Below are 18,554 nucleotides of genomic sequence, written 5' to 3' on the forward strand. Positions count from 1 at the left end.
ATACTCCCCAGTCCAACATGGTAATACTCCCCAGTCCAACATGGTAATACTCCCCAGTCCAACATGGTAATACCCCCCAGTCCAACATGGTAATACTCCCCAGTCCACCATGGTAATACTCCCCAGTCCAACATGGTAATACTCCCCAGTCCAACATGGTAATACTCCCCAGTCCACCCAGTCCAACATGGTAATACTCCCCAGTCCAACATGGTAATACTCCCCAGTCCAACATGGTAATACTCCCCAGTCCACCCAGTCCAACATGGTAATACTCCCCAGTCCAACATGGTAATACTCCCCAGTCCCCAGTCCAACATGGTGATACTCCCCAGTCCAACATGGTAATACTCCCCAGTCCAACATGGTAACACTCCCCAGTCCAACATGGTAACACTCCCCAGTCCAACATGGTAATACTCCCCAGTCCAACATGGTAATACTCCCCAGTCCAACATGGTAATACTCCCCAGTCCAACATGGTAACACTCCCCAGCCCAACATGGTAATACTCCCCAGTCCAACATGGTAATACTCCCCAGTCCAACATGGTGATACTCCCCAGTCCAACATGGTAATACTCCCCAGTCCAACATGGTAACACTCCCCAGTCCAACATGGTAACACTCCCCAGTCCAACATGGTAACACTCCCCAGTCCAACATGGTAACACTCCCCAGTCCAACATGGTAATACTCCCCAGTCCAACATGGTAATACTCCCCAGTCCAACATGGTAATACCCCCCAGTCCAACATGGTAATACTCCCCAGTCCACCATGGTAATACTCCCCAGTCCAACATGGTAATACTCCCCAGTCCAACATGGTAATACTCCCCAGGCCAACATGGTAATACTCCCCAGTCCAACATGGTAATACTCCCCAGTCCAACATGGTAATACTCCCCAGTCCCCAGTCCAACATGGTGATACTCCCCAGTCCAACATGGTAATACTCCCCAGTCCAACATGGTAACACTCCCCAGTCCAACATGGTAACACTCCCCAGTCCAACATGGTAATACTCCCCAGTCCAACATGGTAATACTCCCCAGTCCAACATGGTAATACTCCCCAGTCCAACATGGTAACACTCCCCAGCCCAACATGGTAATACTCCCCAGTCCAACATGGTAATACTCCCCAGTCCAACATGGTAATACTCCCCAGTCCAACATGGTGATACTCCCCAGTCCAACATGGTAATACTCCCCAGTCCAACATGGTAACACTCCCCAGTCCAACATGGTAACACTCCCCAGTCCAACATGGTAACACTCCCCAGTCCAACATGGTAATACTCCCCAGTCCAACATGGTAACACTCCCCAGTCCAACATGGTAATACTCCCCAGTCCAACATGGTAATACTCCCCAGTCCAACATGGTAATACTCCCCAGTCCAAAATGGTAATACTCCCCAGTCCAACATGGTAATACTCCCCAGTCCAACATGGTAACACTCCCCAGTCCAACATGGTAATACTCCCCAGCCCAACATGGTAATACTCCCCAGTCCAACATGGTAATATTCCCCAGTCCAACATGGTAACACTCCCCATGGTAATAATCCCCATAGTAACAGTCCCCATGGTAACAAGATATTAACGCTGGAACAAGGGGGTCTTACTCGTAGACCAGTAGCAGCAGGTGATTTGATTGGCAGTTCTCGCATTCCAAACGATTGGCTGTGTGGCAGTAACAGGCACATTGGACAGCCACGCCCCTCTGGAAGGAGGCGTACTCCGTCGATAACTCCTCCTCCAACTGCAGCAGTAAGGACTCTACACACACAGAACACAGACGTAATATCTGTACCTTTGTGTGTGTGTGTGTACCTTTGTCTGTGTGTGTGTCTCTGTGTGTGTGTGTACCTTTGTCTCTGTGTGTGTGTATGTGTGTGTGTATGTGTGTGTGTGTGTGTGTGTGTGTGTGTGTGTGTGTGTGTGTGTGTGTGTGTGTGTGTGTGTGTGTGTGTGTGTGTGTGTGTGTGTGTGTGTGTGTGTGTGTCTGTCTGTCTGTGTGTGTGTGTGTCTGTGTGTGTGTGTGTACCTTTGTCTCTGTGTGTGTGTGTGTGTGTGTGTGTGTGTGTGTGTGTGTGTGTGTGTGTGTGTGTGTGTGTGTGTGTGTGTGTGTGTGTGTGTGTGTGTGTGTGTGTGTGTGTGTGTGTGTGTGTGTGTGTGTGTCTGTACCGCACAGTTGGTTGGTGGCACCTTAATTGGGCTCGTGGTAATGGATGGACATTGTGTGTGTGCCTTTGTCTCTGTGTGTGCGTGTGCGTGTGTGTGTGCATCTCTGTGTGTTTGTGTGTGTGTGTGTGTACCTGCTAGTCGGAGGTCGCTGTCGATCTCCAGCAGGTTGAAGTTAAATATCTGCAGATGAAAGTTAATTGAGGATTAATTGAGACCCAGAAGGAGAACAGACAGACAGGAGGTGGACAGACAGACAGACAGGAGGTGGACAGACAGACAGCCAGACAGGAGGTGGACAGACAGACAGACAGACAGGAGGTGGACAGACAGACAGACAGGAGGTGAACAGACAGACAGATAGAGATGGTTCCCAACTCCCACTCAAAAGCAGGGCACTAGATAAGACCTGAAGGTTAAACTGACTTGAAGGTTAAGGGTTATTAAACTGACCTGTAGGTTAAGGGTTATTAAACTGACCTGAAGGTTAAGGGTTATTAAACTGACCTGAAGGTTAAGGGTTATTAAACTGACCTGTAGGTTAAGGGTTATTAAACTGACCTGAAGGTTAAGGGTTATTAAACTGACCTGAAGGTTAAGGGTTATTAAACTGACCTGAAGGTTAAGGGTTATTAAACTGACCTGAAGGTTAAGGGTTATTAAACTGACCTGAAGGTTAAGGGTTATTAAACTGACCTGAAGGTTAAGGGTTATTAAACTGACCTGAAGGTTAAGGGTTATTAAACTGACCTGAAGGTTAAGGGTTATTAAACTGACCTGAAGGTTAAGGGTTATTAAACTGACCTGAAGGTTAAGGGTTATTAAACTGACCTGAAGGTTAAGGGTTATTAAACTGACCTGAAGGTTAAGGGTTATTAAACTGACCTGAAGGTTAAGGGTTATTAAACTGACCTGAAGGTTAAGGGTTATTAAACTGACCTGTAGGTTAAGGGTTATTAAACTGACCTGAAGGTTAAGGGTTATTAAACTGACCTGTAGGTTAAGGGTTATTAAACTGACCTGAAGGTTAAGGGTTATTAAACTGACCTGAAGGTTAAGGGTTATTAAACTGACCTGAAGGTTAAGGGTTATTAAACTGACCTGTAGGTTAAGGGTTATTAAACTGACCTGAAGGTTAAGGGTTATTAAACTGACCTGAAGGTTAAGGGTTATTAAACTGACCTGAAGGTTAAGGGTTATTAAACTGACCTGAAGGTTAAGGGTTATTAAACTGACCTGAAGGTTAAGGGTTATTAAACTGACCTGAAGGTTAAGGGTTATTAAACTGACCTGAAGGTTAAGGGTTATTAAACTGACCTGAAGGTTAAGGGTTATTAAACTGACCTGAAGGTTAAGGGTTATTAAACTGACCTGAAGGTTAAGGGTTATTAAACTGACCTGAAGGTTAAGGGTTATTAAACTGACCTGAAGGTTAAGGGTTATTAAACTGACCTGAAGGTTAAGGGTTATTAAACTGACCTGAAGGTTAAGGGTTATTAAACTGACCTGTAGGTTAAGGGTTATTAAACTGACCTGAAGGTTAAGGGTTATTAAACTGACCTGTAGGTTAAGGGTTATTAAACTGACCTGAAGGTTAAGGGTTATTAAACTGACCTGAAGGTTAAGGGTTATTAAACTGACCTGAAGGTTAAGGGTTATTAAACTGACCTGAAGGTTAAGGGTTATTAAACTGACCTGAAGGTTAAGGGTTATTAAACTGACCTGAAGGTAAAGGGTTATTAAACTGACCTGAAGGTTAAGGGTTATTAAACTGACCTGAAGGTTAAGGGTTATTAAACTGACCTGAAGGTTAAACTGACCTGAAGGTAAAGGGTTATTAAACTGACCTGAAGGTTAAGGGTTATTAAACTGACCTGAAGGTTAAGGGTTATTAAACTGACCTGAAGGTTAAGGGTTATTAAACTGACTTGAAGGTTAAGGGTTATTAAACTGACCTGTAGGTTAAGGGTTATTAAACTGACCTGTAGGTTAAGGGTTATTAAACTGACCTGTAGGTTAAGGGTTATTAAACTGACCTGTAGGTTAAGGGTTATTAAACTGACCTGAAGGTTAAGGGTTATTAAACTGACCTGAAGGTTAAGGGTTATTAAACTGACCTGAAGGTTAAGGGTTATTAAACTGACCTGAAGGTTAAGGGTTATTAAACTGACCTGAAGGTTAAGGGTTATTAAACTGACCTGAAGGTTAAGGGTTATTAAACTGACCTGAAGGTTAAGGGTTATTAAACTGACCTGAAGGTAAAGGGTTATTAAACTGACCTGAAGGTTAAGGGTTATTAAACTGACCTGAAGGTTAAGGGTTATTAAACTGACCTGAAGGTTAAGGGTTATTAAACTGACCTGAAGGTTAAGGGTTATTAAACTGACTTGAAGGTTAAGGGTTATTAAACTGACCTGAAGGTTAAGGGTTATTAAACTGACCTGAAGGTTAAGGGTTATTAAACTGACCTGAAGGTTAAGGGTTATTAAACTGACCTGAAGGTTAAGGGTTATTAAACTGACCTGAAGGTTAAGGGTTATTAAACTGACCTGAAGGTTAAGGGTTATTAAACTGACCTGAAGGTAAAGGGTTATTAAACTGACCTGAAGGTTAAGGGTTATTAAACTGACCTGAAGGTTAAGGGTTATTAAACTGACCTGTAGGTTAAGGGTTATTAAACTGACCTGAAGGTTAAGGGTTATTAAACTGACCTGTAGGTTAAGGGTTATTAAACTGACCTGGAGGTTAAGGGTTATTAAACTGACCTGAAGGTTAAGGGTTATTAAACTGACCTGAAGGTTAAGGGTTATTAAACTGACTTGAAGGTTAAGGGTTATTAAACTGACCTGTAGGTTAAGGGTTATTAAACTGACCTGAAGGTTAAGGGTTATTAAACTGACCTGAAGGTTAAGGGTTATTAAACTGACCTGAAGGTTAAACTGACCTGAAGGTTAAGGGTTATTAAACTGACCTGAAGGTTAAGGGTTATTAAACTGACCTGTAGGTTAAGGGTTATTAAACTGACCTGAAGGTTAAGGGTTATTAAACTGACCTGAAGGTTAAGGGTTATTAAACTGACCTGAAGGTTAAGGGTTATTAAAATGACCTGAAGGTTAAGGGTTATTAAACTGACCTGACGGTTAAGGGTTATTAAACTGACCTGAAGGTTAAGGGTTATTAAACTGACCTGTAGGTTAAGGGTTATTAAACTGACCTGAAGGTTAAGGGTTGTTAAACTGACCTGAAGGTTAAGGGTTATTAAACTGACCTGAAGGTTAAGGGTTATTAAACTGACCTGAAGGTTAAGGGTTATTAAACTGACCTGAAGGTTAAGGGTTATTAAACTGACCTGAAGGTTAAGGGTTATTAAACTGACCTGAAGGTTAAACTGACCTGAAGGTATCCCAGAACCACCTTGTCTCTCTTGTTGCTCCAGAACACACTCCTCTTATGGGCGTTACAGTGGCACACTCCTGACACAGTCCACACAGAACACTGCAGCACACACACACACACACACACACACACACACACACACACACACACACACACACACACACACACACGGAAAGAGAAAAGAAAAGCTCTCGGTGAGCCGATTGTAATCAACACCTCAATTCACACACAGTAACCCTAACCCCTTCACATCTCTCTGACAGCTCTACAGAGTTTACCTTCACGTCTCTCTCTGACAGCTCTACAGAGTTTACCTTCACGTCTCTCTCTGACAGCTCTGCAGAGTTTACCTTCACGTCTCTCTGACAGCTCTACAGAGTTTACCTTCACGTCTCTCTGACAGCTCTGCAGAGTTTACCTTCACGTCTCTGACAGCTCTACAGAGTTTACCTTCACGTCTCTCTGACAGCTCTACAGAGTTTACCTTCACGTCTCTCTCTGACAGCTCTGCAGAGTTTACCTTCACGTCTCTGACAGGTCTACAGAGTTTACCTTCACGTCTCTGACAGGTCTACAGAGTTTACCTTCACGTCTCTCTGACAGCTCTACAGAGTTTACCTTCACGTCTCTCTCTCTAACAGCTCTACAGAGTTTACCTTCACGTCTCTCTCTCTGACAGCTCTACAGAGTTTACCTTCATGTCTCTCTCTGACAGCTCTACAGAGTTAACCTTCACGTCTCTCTCACACAGCTCACCTCCGCGGCGACCTTGTCACAGACGTAACAGAAGCACTGGTGACAGAAGAGCTGGTTGGATTCTACTGGTCCTCCTACATCACTGTCTGTTGGTCTGGAAGAGAGGAGACACACTGATGTTAGAAAGAGGAGAAGTGTGTGTCTCTCTCACGTGAAGGTGTGTGTGTCTCGCTCACGTGAAGGTGTGTGTGTCTCTCTCACGTGAAGTTGTGTGTGTGTCTCTCTCACGTGAAGGTGTGTGTGTGTGTGTATGTGTGTCTCCCTCACGTGAAGGTGTGTCTGTGTCTCTCTCATGTGAAGGTGTGTGTGTGTGTGTGTGTGTCTCCCTCACGTGAAGGTGTGTGTGTGTGTGTATGTGTGTCTCCCTCACGTGAAGGTGTGTGTGTGTGTGTGTCTCCCTCACGTGAAGGTGTGTGTGTGTGTGTCTCCCTCACGTGAAGGTGTGTCTGTGTCTCTCTCACGTGAATGTGTGTGTCTCTCACGTGAAGGTGTGTGTGTCTCTCTCACGTGAAGGTGTGTGTGTGTCTCTCACGTGAAGGTGTGTGTGTGTCTCTCACGTGAAGGTGTGTGTGTGTCTCTCACGTGAAGGTGTGTGTGTGTCTCTCACGTGAAGGTGTGTGTGTGTCTCTCACGTGAAGGTGTGTGTCTCTCACGTGAAGGTGTGTGTCTCTCTCACGTGAATGTGTGTGTCTCTCTCACGTGAAGGTGTGTGTGTCTCTCTCACGTGAAGGTGTGTGTGTCTCTCTCACGTGAAGGTGTGTGTGTCTCTCTCACGTGAAGGTGTGCGCGTGACTCACGTGAAGGTGTGTGAGGTACAGTCATAGCGTGCGTGAGGCAGCACCTCTCCTCTCTGACAGAAGGTCACGACCAGGTCCTCTTCTCCTCCAGGATCATGTGACCTGCTGCAGTTAGACTGATGTACTGCTGCTGTGGTGGGTAGAGAGACCACGTAGATATATATGGTATAGATGATATAGATGTAGAAACCACTGGACTAAAGTCCACACAGAGGTTGACACTCTGGATTTTAAGAAGTGCTGACGTGGTTTTCTTGAGGTTCCTCTCCTTTCACTTCCCCGATCTCTGTTTTTTTCCCTATCTACAAACTGTTGTTGTTGTTCCCCTTTTATCTTCCTACAAACTGTTGTTGTATTTTTGCTGACATCTTACCGTTGTTCTGGATGTCTTCGACGATGTAGACCGAGTCGTTGATGGACACATCATCATCATCATCATCATCACTGAGAATGATCACAACGTCTTCTGGATTCATGTCTCCAAACACCTGCTAAATATATGTATATAAACCACACACCTGCTAAATATATGTATATAAACCACACACCTGCAAAATATATTTATATAAACCAAACACCTGCTAAATATATGTATATAAACCACACACCTGCTAAATATATGTATATAAACCAAACACCTGCAAAATATATGTATATAAACCAAACACCTGCTAAATATATTTATATAAAACCAAACACCTGCTAAATATATTTATATAAACCAAACACCTGCAAAATATATGTATATAAACCAAACACCTGCTAAATATATTTATATAAACCACACACCTGCTAGATATATGTATATAAACCACACACCTGCTAGATATATGTATATAAACCAAACACCTGCTAAATATATGTATATAAACCAAACACCTGCTAAATATATTTATATAAACCAAACACCTGCTAAATATATTTATATAAACCACACACCTGCCAAATATATTTATATAAACCACACACCTGCTAAATATATTTATATAAACCAAACACCTGCTAAATATATTTATGTAAACCAAACACCTGCAAAATATATTTATATAAACCAAAAACCTGCTAAATATAATTATATAAACCAAACACCTGTAAAATATATTTATATAAACCACACACCTGTAAAATATATTTATATAAACCAAACACCTGCTAAATATATTTATATAAACCACACACCTGCCAAATATATTTATATAAACCACACACCTGCTAAATATATTTATATAAACCAAACACCTGCTAAATATATTTATGTAAACCAAACACCTGCAAAATATATTTATATAAACCAAAAACCTGCTAAATATATTTATATAAACCAAACACCTGTAAAATATATTTATATAAACCACACCTGTAAAATATATTTATATAAACCAAACACCTGCAAAATATATTTATATAAACCAAACACCTGCTAGATATATTTATATAAACCACACACCTGCCAAATATATTTATATAAACCAAACACCTGCCAAATATATTTATACAAACCAAACACCTGCCAAATATATTTATATAAACCACACACCTGCCAAATATATTTATATAAACCACACACCTGTAAAATATATTTATATAAACCAAACACCTGCCAAATATATTTATATAAACCAAACACCTGCTAAATATATTTATATAAACCACGCACCTGCCAAATATATTTATATAAACCACACACCTGCTAAATATATTTATATACAGTGATCCCTCGCCACTTCGCGGTTCACTTATCGCGGATTCGCTATTTCGCGGATTTTCATAATGCATTTTTTTTTTTTTTTTGGTGCATTGTGCTCTGCATTCTGATTCGCTAAAAACTCACTCCCGCTTCTTGTATCAAAACATGCTACGAATTGTGCTATCATTTTGTCGTCTCGTGCAGTTATGTGTACGTACATAAAACAGCTTGGCAAATTTACATTAAGTTGGACAGGAAGGAAGGAAGGACTAACGCTTGGTCGCTTAGCAACCATGGTGCGAATGGCCACTGAACTTAAGCGAGTAGCTGAGGAATGGGACCCTTTGATGAGCCGTTCATTACAGTTCTCCAACGTAATCGATGGTGGCATGTCGGTGTACAAGGATCTTTTTGCAAAGAAGAAAAAAGAGCGACAACAGCTGCCTATCACTATGTTCTTCTCCCGAACAAACACACCTGCACCGCGGGCTTCAGAAGAAGAGAACACTGCAGAGCGCAGTCAGGATGCAGCGGCCCAGTCTGAAGAGCAGTGAAACGGCCTACACGTGAGTCACTGTATTTGTATACATGTAATAGTTGCTAATTGTAAAAAAAAAAAAAGTTTTCTATTTCGCGGATTTCACTTATCGCGGGTCATTTTCGGAACGTAACCCCCGCGATAAACGAGGGATTACTGTAAACCAAACTGCAAAATATATTTATATAAACCAAACACCTGCTAGATATATTTATATAAACCAAACACCTGCTAAATATATTTATATAAACCAAACACCTGCCAAATATATTTTACATTGTGTATCCGTCACTATAAACCACACTGCATTGTGTATCCTTCACTATAAACCACACTGCATTGTATATCCTTCACTATAAACCCCACACTGCATTGTATATCCTTCACTATAAACCACACTGCATTGTATATCCTTCACTATAAACCACACACTGCATTGTATATCCTTCACTATAAACCACACACTGCATTATATATCCTTCACTATAAACCACACTGCATTGTATATCCTTCACTATAAACCCCACACTGCATTGTATATCCTTCACTATAAACCACACACTGCATTGTATATCCTTCACTATAAACCCCACACTGCATTGTATATCCTTCACTATAAACCCCACACTGCATTGTATATCCTTCACTATAAACCACACTGCATTGTATATCCTTCACTATAAACCACACACTGCATTGTATATCCTTCACTATAAACCACACACTGCATTATATATCCTTCACTATAAACCACACTGCATTGTATATCCTTCACTATAAACCCCACACTGCATTGTATATCCTTCACTATAAACCACACACTGCATTGTATATCCTTCACTATAAACCCCACACTGCATTGTATATCCTTCACTATAAACCACACACTGCATTGTATATCCTTCACTATAAACCACACACTGCATTGTATATCCTTCACTATAAACCCCACACTGCATTGTATATCCTTCACTATAAACCCCACACTGCATTATATATCCTTCACTATAAACCACACTGCATTGTATATCCTTCACTATAAACCACACTGCATTGTATATCCTTCACTATAAACCACACTGCATTGTATATCCTTCATTATAAACCACACTGCATTGTATATCCTTCACTATAAACCCCACACTGCATTGTATATCCTTCACTATAAACCCCACACTGCATTGTATATCCTTCACTATAAACCACGCTGCATTGTATATCCTTCACTATAAACCACACTGCATTGTATATCCTTCACTATAAACCCCACACTGCATTGTGTATCCTTCACTATAAACCCCACACTGCATTGTATATCCTTCACTATAAACCACGCTGCATTGTATATCCTTCACTATAAACCACGCTGCATTGTATATCCTTCACTATAAACCACACTGCATTGTATATCCTTCACTATAAACCACACTGCATTGTATATACTTCACTATAAACCACACACTGCATTATATATCCTTCACTATAAACCACACACTGCATTGTATATCCTTCACTATAAACCACACTGCATTGTGTATCCTTCACTATAAACCACACTGCATTGTGTATCCTTCACTATAAACCACACTGCATTGTATATCCTTCACTATAAACCCCACACTGCATTGTATATCCTTCACTATAAACCACACTGCATTGTATATCCTTCACTATAAACCACACACTGCATTGTATATCCTTCACTATAAACCCCACACTGCATTGTATATCCTTCACTATAAACCCCACACTGCATTGTATATCCTTCACTATAAACCCCACACTGCATTGTATATCCTTCACTATAAACCACGCTGCATTGTATATCCTTCACTATAAACCCCACACTGCATTGTATATCCTTCACTATAAACCCCACACTGCATTGTATATCCTTCACTATAAACCACACTGCATTGTATATCCTTCACTATAAACCACACACTGCATTGTATATCCTTCACTATAAACCCCACACTGCATTGTATATCCTTCACTATAAACCCCACACTGCATTGTATATAATTCACTATAAACCCCACACTGCATTGTATATCCTTCACTATAAACCACGCTGCATTGTATATCCTTCACTATAAACCACACTGCATTGTATATCCTTCACTATAAACCCCACACTGCATTGTGTATCCTTCACTATAAACCCCACACTGCATTGTATATCCTTCACTATAAACCACGCTGCATTGTATATCCTTCACTATAAACCACGCTGCATTGTATATCCTTCACTATAAACCACGCTGCATTGTATATCCTTCACTATAAACCACACTGCATTGTATATACTTCACTATAAACCACACACTGCATTATATATCCTTCACTATAAACCACACACTGCGTTATATATCCTTCACTATAAACCACACACTGCATTATATATCCTTCACTATAAACCACACACTGCATTGTATATCCTTCACTATAAACAACACTGCATTGTATATCCTTCACTATAAACCACACACTGCATTGTATATCCTTCACTATAAACCACACTGCATTGTATATCCTTCACTATAAACCCCACACTGCATTGTATATCCTTCACTATAAACCCCACACTGCATTGTATATCCTTCACTATAAACCACGCTGCATTGTATATCCTTCACTATAAACCACACTGCATTGTATATCCTTCACTATAAACCCCACACTGCATTGTGTATCCTTCACTATAAACCCCACACTGCATTGTATATCCTTCACTATAAACCACGCTGCATTGTATATCCTTCACTATAAACCACGCTGCATTGTATATCCTTCACTATAAACCACGCTGCATTGTATATCCTTCACTATAAACCACACTGCATTGTATATACTTCACTATAAACCACACACTGCATTATATATCCTTCACTATAAACCACACACTGCGTTATATATCCTTCACTATAAACCACACACTGCATTGTATATCCTTCACTATAAACCACACACTGCATTGTATATCCTTCACTATAAACCACACTGCATTGTATATCCTTCACTATAAACCACACACTGCATTGTATATCCTTCACTATAAACCACACTGCATTGTATATCCTTCACTATAAACCACACACTGCATTGTATATCCTTCACTATAAACCACACACTGCATTGTGTATCCTTCACTATAAACCACACACTGCATTATATATCATTCACTATAAACCACACACTGCATTGTATATCCTTCACTATAAACCCCACACTGCATTATATATCCTTCACTATAAACCCCACACTGCATTATATATCCTTCACTATAAACCACACACTGCATTGTATATCCTTCACTATAAACCACACACTGCATTGTATATCCTTCACTATAAACCACACTGCATTATATATCCTTCACTATAAACCACACTGCATTGTATATCCTTCACTATAAACCACACACTGCATTATATATCCTTCACTATAAACCCCACACTGCATTATATATCCTTCACTATAAACCACACACTGCATTGTATATCCTTCACTATAAACCACACACTGCATTGTATATCCTTCACTATAAACCACACACTGCATTATATATCCTTCACTATAAACCACACTCTGCATTGTATATCCTTCACTATAAACCACACACTGCATTGTATATCCTTCACTATAAACCACACACTGCATTGTATATCCTTCACTATAAACCACACTGCATTATATATCCTTCACTATAAACCACACACTGCATTGTATATCCTTCACTATAAACCACACACTGCATTGTATATCCTTCACTGTAAACCACACACTGCATTATATATCCTTCACTATAAACCACACACTGCATTGTATATCCTTCACTATAAACCACACACTGCATTGTATATCCTTCACTATAAACCACACTGCATTGTATATCCTTCACTATAAACCACACACTGCATTGTATATCCTTCACTATAAACCACACACTGCATTGTGTATCCTTCACTATAAACCACACACTGCATTGTATATCCTTCACTATAAACCACACTGCATTGTATATCCTTCACTATAAACCCCACACTGCATTGTATATCCTTCACTATAAACCACACACTGCATTGTATATCCTTCACTATAAACCACACACAGCATTGTATATCCTTCACTATAAACCACACACTGCATTGTATATCCTTCACTATAAACCCCACACTGCATTGTATATCCTTCACTATAAACCACACACTGCATTGTATATCCTTCACTATAAACCACACACTGCATTATATATCCTTCACTATAAACCACACACTGCATTATATATCCTTCACTATAAACCACACACTGCATTGTATATCCTTCACTATAAACCACACACTGCATTGTATATCCTTCACTATAAACCACACACTGCATTATATATCCTTCACTATAAACCACACACTGCATTGTATATCCTTCACTATAAACCCCACACTGCATTGTATATCCTTCACTATAAACCACACACTGCATTATATATCCTTCACTATAAACCACACACTGCATTGTATATCCTTCACTATAAACCACACACTGCATTATATATCCTTCACTATAAACCACACACTGCATTGTATATCCTTCACTATAAACCACACACTGCATTATATATCCTTCACTATAAACCACACACTGCATTATATATCCTTCACTATAAACCACACACTGCATTGTATATCCTTCACTATAAACCACACACTGCATTGTATATCCTTCACTATAAACCACACACTGCATTATATATCCTTCACTATAAACCACACACTGCATTGTATATCCTTCACTATAAACCCCACACTGCATTGTATATCCTTCACTATAAACCACACACTGCATTATATATCCTTCACTATAAACCACACACTGCATTGTATATCCTTCACTATAAACCACACACTGCATTGTATATCCTTCACTATAAACCACACACTGCATTGTATATCCTTCACTATAAACCACACACTGCATTATATATCCTTCACTATAAACCACACACTGCATTATATATCCTTCACTATAAACCACACACTGCATTGTATATCCTTCACTATAAACCACACACTGCATTGTATATCATTCACTATAAACCACACACTGCATTATATATCCTTCACTATAAACCACACACTGCATTGTATATCCTTCACTATAAACCCCACACTGCATTATATATCCTTCACTATAAACCACACACTGCATTGTATATCCTTCACTATAAAATGTACTTGGTGGATAAAGTTGATTCTGATTCGGTCCAACTAACGTTAACTAGAATAACAAGACACACAACGTTAATGATCTGTAGACAACTAGCTTAATGTAACTGGTTAGGGGGGAAAACAAAACTACTTTCAATTCTGACCGGTGGAGATAAATAACTAATTAATGAAGGTGCACAGAGGCTAACTAATCATATTCAATATCTAACCAACTAACTCAGCCTCGACGCAACCCAAACACACAACTTCGACCAGAGAAAGCACATGTTTATTTTCGTCGGTCTGTGATTTAACCAGACGTTAGCATACCTAACTAGCTACCTTAGCCAGCTAACAACAGTTTGATTGATATCCTTGTCAGCTGTAGTTAAAAGAGTATCAAAGCGGATGTGGCTGGCTAGTTGGTTAAAACGTTCGTTAGCTACGTTACCTTGCTTGAAAAATGGAACACTTCTGAGTTGACAATACGGTTATAAAGCGTGAGAACCGACAGCGTTAGATGTAATATATAACGAGTAATTATTAAAGTCGTTTAACCGGAGTGACGGTTCCTTCTCACGACCTTGTTTTCCTTTTTCGTTTCGCGCCGGCTTCCAAAACTTCAGACCGGAAGTGACGGACACGGCGTCACCTGGGCGACCAGCCAAGAAGTGTTCCCTAGTTACCACAGCAACAACGTCAAAATGTGCTTTTCATCGTAAGAATTTAGGAAAACAAAAAATGAACTTTTTGGTCTTCATTTAAAGTTAAGTTTTAGCACTTTGATTAAGGTTACGGTTTAAAATAATATTTTAAGGAGATAAATTGTATAAATAAGCGGGGTTATGACTTTGTGGCTGTAGTAAAGAGTGACGACCCAGCCGAAAAGGGTGTAATCATAGAAATAGAATGAATAGAACGGTCGTCCCCGTTCAAGTTAACGATGGCATAATGGGTGGACTGGCGGCCATTGCGAGCATACCCATAGGGGCAAAGCAGGAAGTAAAAGCAGGAAGTGTACCCATCAATATCTGCTGGGATTTGTTCGGCTGGCCCTTAAATGTACACAGAGAGCTAACATTAATTATATGCATGTACATCTCTCATGGCTCAAAGTGGAGGAGAGATTGACATCATCACTACTTGTTTTTTTGTAAGAAGTGTTGACAAGCTGAAATGCACCACGGTGTCTGTTTAAACGACTAGCACACAGCTCACAAGACATGCCACCAGAGGTTTGTCCAGAACAGACTATGGGAGGTGCACAGTACTACATAGAGCCATGACTACATGGAACTCTATTCCACATCAGGTAACTGATGCAGCAGTAGAATCAGATTTAAAAAACAGATCAAAATACCCCTGATGGAACAATGGGGACTGTGAAGAGACACACACAGACAGACAGACGGATACACACACACACACACACACACATAAGACACACACACGTACACATGGGGGGGATGTTGTATTGTAGATAAGTAGAGTAGTAGACACATGTAATGTGTTATTGCATGAACCACATCAGTTAAACATCATTAGAATGAACAGTCTACATTCCTATGGAAGTTATTGCATCATAATACCAGGCAGCCATTTTGTGTGTCCACCAATGAGTTTACCAGTCAGATTACCAGGGTTAGAGGTTCCAATGAGTTTACCAGTCAGATTACCAGGGTTAGAGGTTCCAATGAGTTTACCAGTCAGATTACCAGGGTTAGAGGTTCCAATGAGTTTACCAGTCAGATTACCAGGGTTAGAGGTTCCAATGAGTTTACCAGTCAGATTACCAGGGTTAGAGGTTCCAATGAGTTGACCAGTCAGATTACCAGGGTTAGAGGTTCCAATGAGTTTACCAGTCAGATTACCAGGGTTAGAGGTTCCAATGAGTTTACCAGTCAGATTACCAGGGTTAGAGGTTCCAATGAGTTTACCAGTCAGATTACCAGGGTTAGAGGTTCCAATGAGTTTACCAGTCAGATTACCAGGGTTAGAGGTTCCAATGAGTTGACCAGTCAGATTACCAGGGTTAGAGGTTCCAATGAGTTTACCAGTCAGATTACCAGGGTTAGAGGTTCCAATGAGTTGACCAGTCAGATTACCAGGGTTAGAGGTTCCAATGAGTTTACCAGTCAGATTACCAGGGTTAGAGGTTCCAATGAGTTTACCAGTCAGATTACCAGGGTTAGAGGTTCCAATGAGTTTACCAGTCAGATTACCAGGGTTAGAGGTTCCAATGAGTTTACCAGTCAGATTACCAGGGTTAGAGGTTCCAATGAGTTTACCAGTCAGATTACCAGGGTTAGAGGTTCCAATGAGTTTACCAGTCAGATTACCAGGGTTAGAGGTTCCAATGAGTTTACCAGTCAGATTACCAGGGTTAGAGGTTCCAATGAGTTTACCAGTCAGATTACCAGGGTTAGAGGTTCCAATGAGTTGACCAGTCAGATTACCAGGGTTAGAGGTTCCAATGAGTTTACCAGTCAGATTACCAGGGTTAGAGGTTCCAATGAGTTGACCAGTCAGATTACCAGGGTTAGAGGTTCCAATGAGTTTACCAGTCAGATTACCAGGGTTAGAGGTTCCAATGAGTTTACCAGTCAGATTACCAGGGTTAGAGGTTCCAATGAGTTTACCAGTCAGATTACCAGGGTTAGAGGTTCCAATGAGTTGACCAGTCAGATTACCAGGGTTAGAGGTTCCAATGAGTTGACCAGTCAGATTACCAGGGTTAGAGGTTCCAATGAGTTGACCAGTCAGATTACCAGGGTTAGAGGTTCCAATGAGTTTACCAGTCAGATTACCAGGGTTAGAGGTTCCAATGAGTTTACCAGTCAGATTACCAGGGTTAGAGGTTCCAATGAGTTTACCAGTCAGATTACCAGGGTTAGAGGTTCCAATGAGTTTACCAGTCAGATTACCAGGGTTAGAGGTTCCAATGAGTTTACCAGTCAGATTACCAGGGTTAGAGGTTCCAATGAGTTTACCAGTCAGATTACCAGGGTTAGAGGTTCCAATGAGTTTACCAGTCAGATTACCAGGGTTAGAGGTTCCAATGAGTTTACCAGTCAGATTACCAGGGTTAGAGGTTCCAATGAGTTTACCAGTCAGATTACCAGGGTTAGAGGTTCCAATGAGTTGACCAGTCAGATTACCAGGGTTAGAGGTTCCAATGAGTTTACCAGTCAGATTACCAGGGTTAGAGGTTCCAATGAGTTGACCAGTCAGATTACCAGGGTTAGAGGTTCCAATGAGTTTACCAGTCAGATTACCAGGGTTAGAGGTTCCAATGAGTTTACCAGTCAGATTACCAGGGTTAGAGGTTCCAATGAGTTTACCAGTCAGATTACCAGGGTTAGAGGTTCCAATGAGTTTACCAGTCAGATTACCAGGGTTAGAGGTTCCAATGAGTTTACCAGTCAGATTACCAGGGTTAGAGGTTCCAATGAGTTTACCAGTCAGATTACCAGGGTTAGAGGTTCCAATGAGTTTACCAGTCAGATTACCAGGGTTAGAGGTTCCAATGAGTTTACCAGTCAGATTACCAGGGTTAGAGGTTCCAATGAGTTGACCAGTCAGATTACCAGGGTTAGAGGTTCCAATGAGTTTACCAGTCAGATTACCAGGGTTAGAGGTTCCAATGAGTTGACCAGTCAGATTACCAGGGTTAGAGGTTCCAATGAGTTTACCAGTCAGATTACCAGGGTTAGAGGTTCCAATGAGTTTACCAGTCAGATTACCAGGGTTAGAGGTTCCAATGAGTTTACCAGTCAGATTACCAGGGTTAGAGGTTCCAATGAGTTGACCAGTCAGATTACCAGGGTTAGAGGTTCCAATGAGTTGACCAGTCAGATTACCAGGGTTAGAGGTTCCAATGAGTTGACCAGTCAGATTACCAGGGTTAGAGGTTCCAATGAGTTTACCAGTCAGATTACCAGGGTTAGAGGTTCCAATGAGTTTACCAGTCAGATTACCAGGGTTA

At 40.7% G+C, this 18,554-nt stretch overlaps 1 protein-coding gene across 6 annotated transcripts in view; it reads right to left on the minus strand.

Annotated features, from left to right (window-relative positions):
• LOC139568445 (uncharacterized) overlaps nucleotides 1–15,227 on the minus strand; it is a 57,005-nt gene extending 41,778 nt beyond the window's left edge. For 2 of the 6 annotated variants that reach the window (XR_011673607.1, XM_071390261.1), the window contains exons 1-7: nucleotides 15,021–15,226; nucleotides 7,511–7,628; nucleotides 7,138–7,267; nucleotides 6,341–6,434; nucleotides 5,582–5,683; nucleotides 2,323–2,371; nucleotides 1,630–1,783 (exon numbers count right to left, since the gene is read on the minus strand). Coding sequence is in view for 5 of the 6 variants with exons in the window: in XM_071390261.1 (XP_071246362.1) it covers nucleotides 1,630–1,783; nucleotides 2,323–2,371; nucleotides 5,582–5,683; nucleotides 6,341–6,434; nucleotides 7,138–7,267; nucleotides 7,511–7,613 (632 nt within the window). In the remaining variant the exon portion in view is untranslated. Of the gene's footprint in view, nucleotides 1–1,629; nucleotides 1,784–2,322; nucleotides 2,372–5,581; nucleotides 5,684–6,340; nucleotides 6,435–7,137; nucleotides 7,268–7,510; nucleotides 7,629–15,020 lie in introns of all 6 variants that reach the window. The other 4 variants (XM_071390264.1, XM_071390263.1, XM_071390262.1 and 1 more) reach the window with 4 other exon arrangements.
• Between the last annotated feature and the right edge of the window lie 3,327 nt (nucleotides 15,228–18,554).

This window comes from Salvelinus alpinus, chromosome 2, assembly GCF_045679555.1.
Source record: "Salvelinus alpinus chromosome 2, SLU_Salpinus.1, whole genome shotgun sequence".
Taxonomy (NCBI): domain Eukaryota; kingdom Metazoa; phylum Chordata; class Actinopteri; order Salmoniformes; family Salmonidae; genus Salvelinus; species Salvelinus alpinus.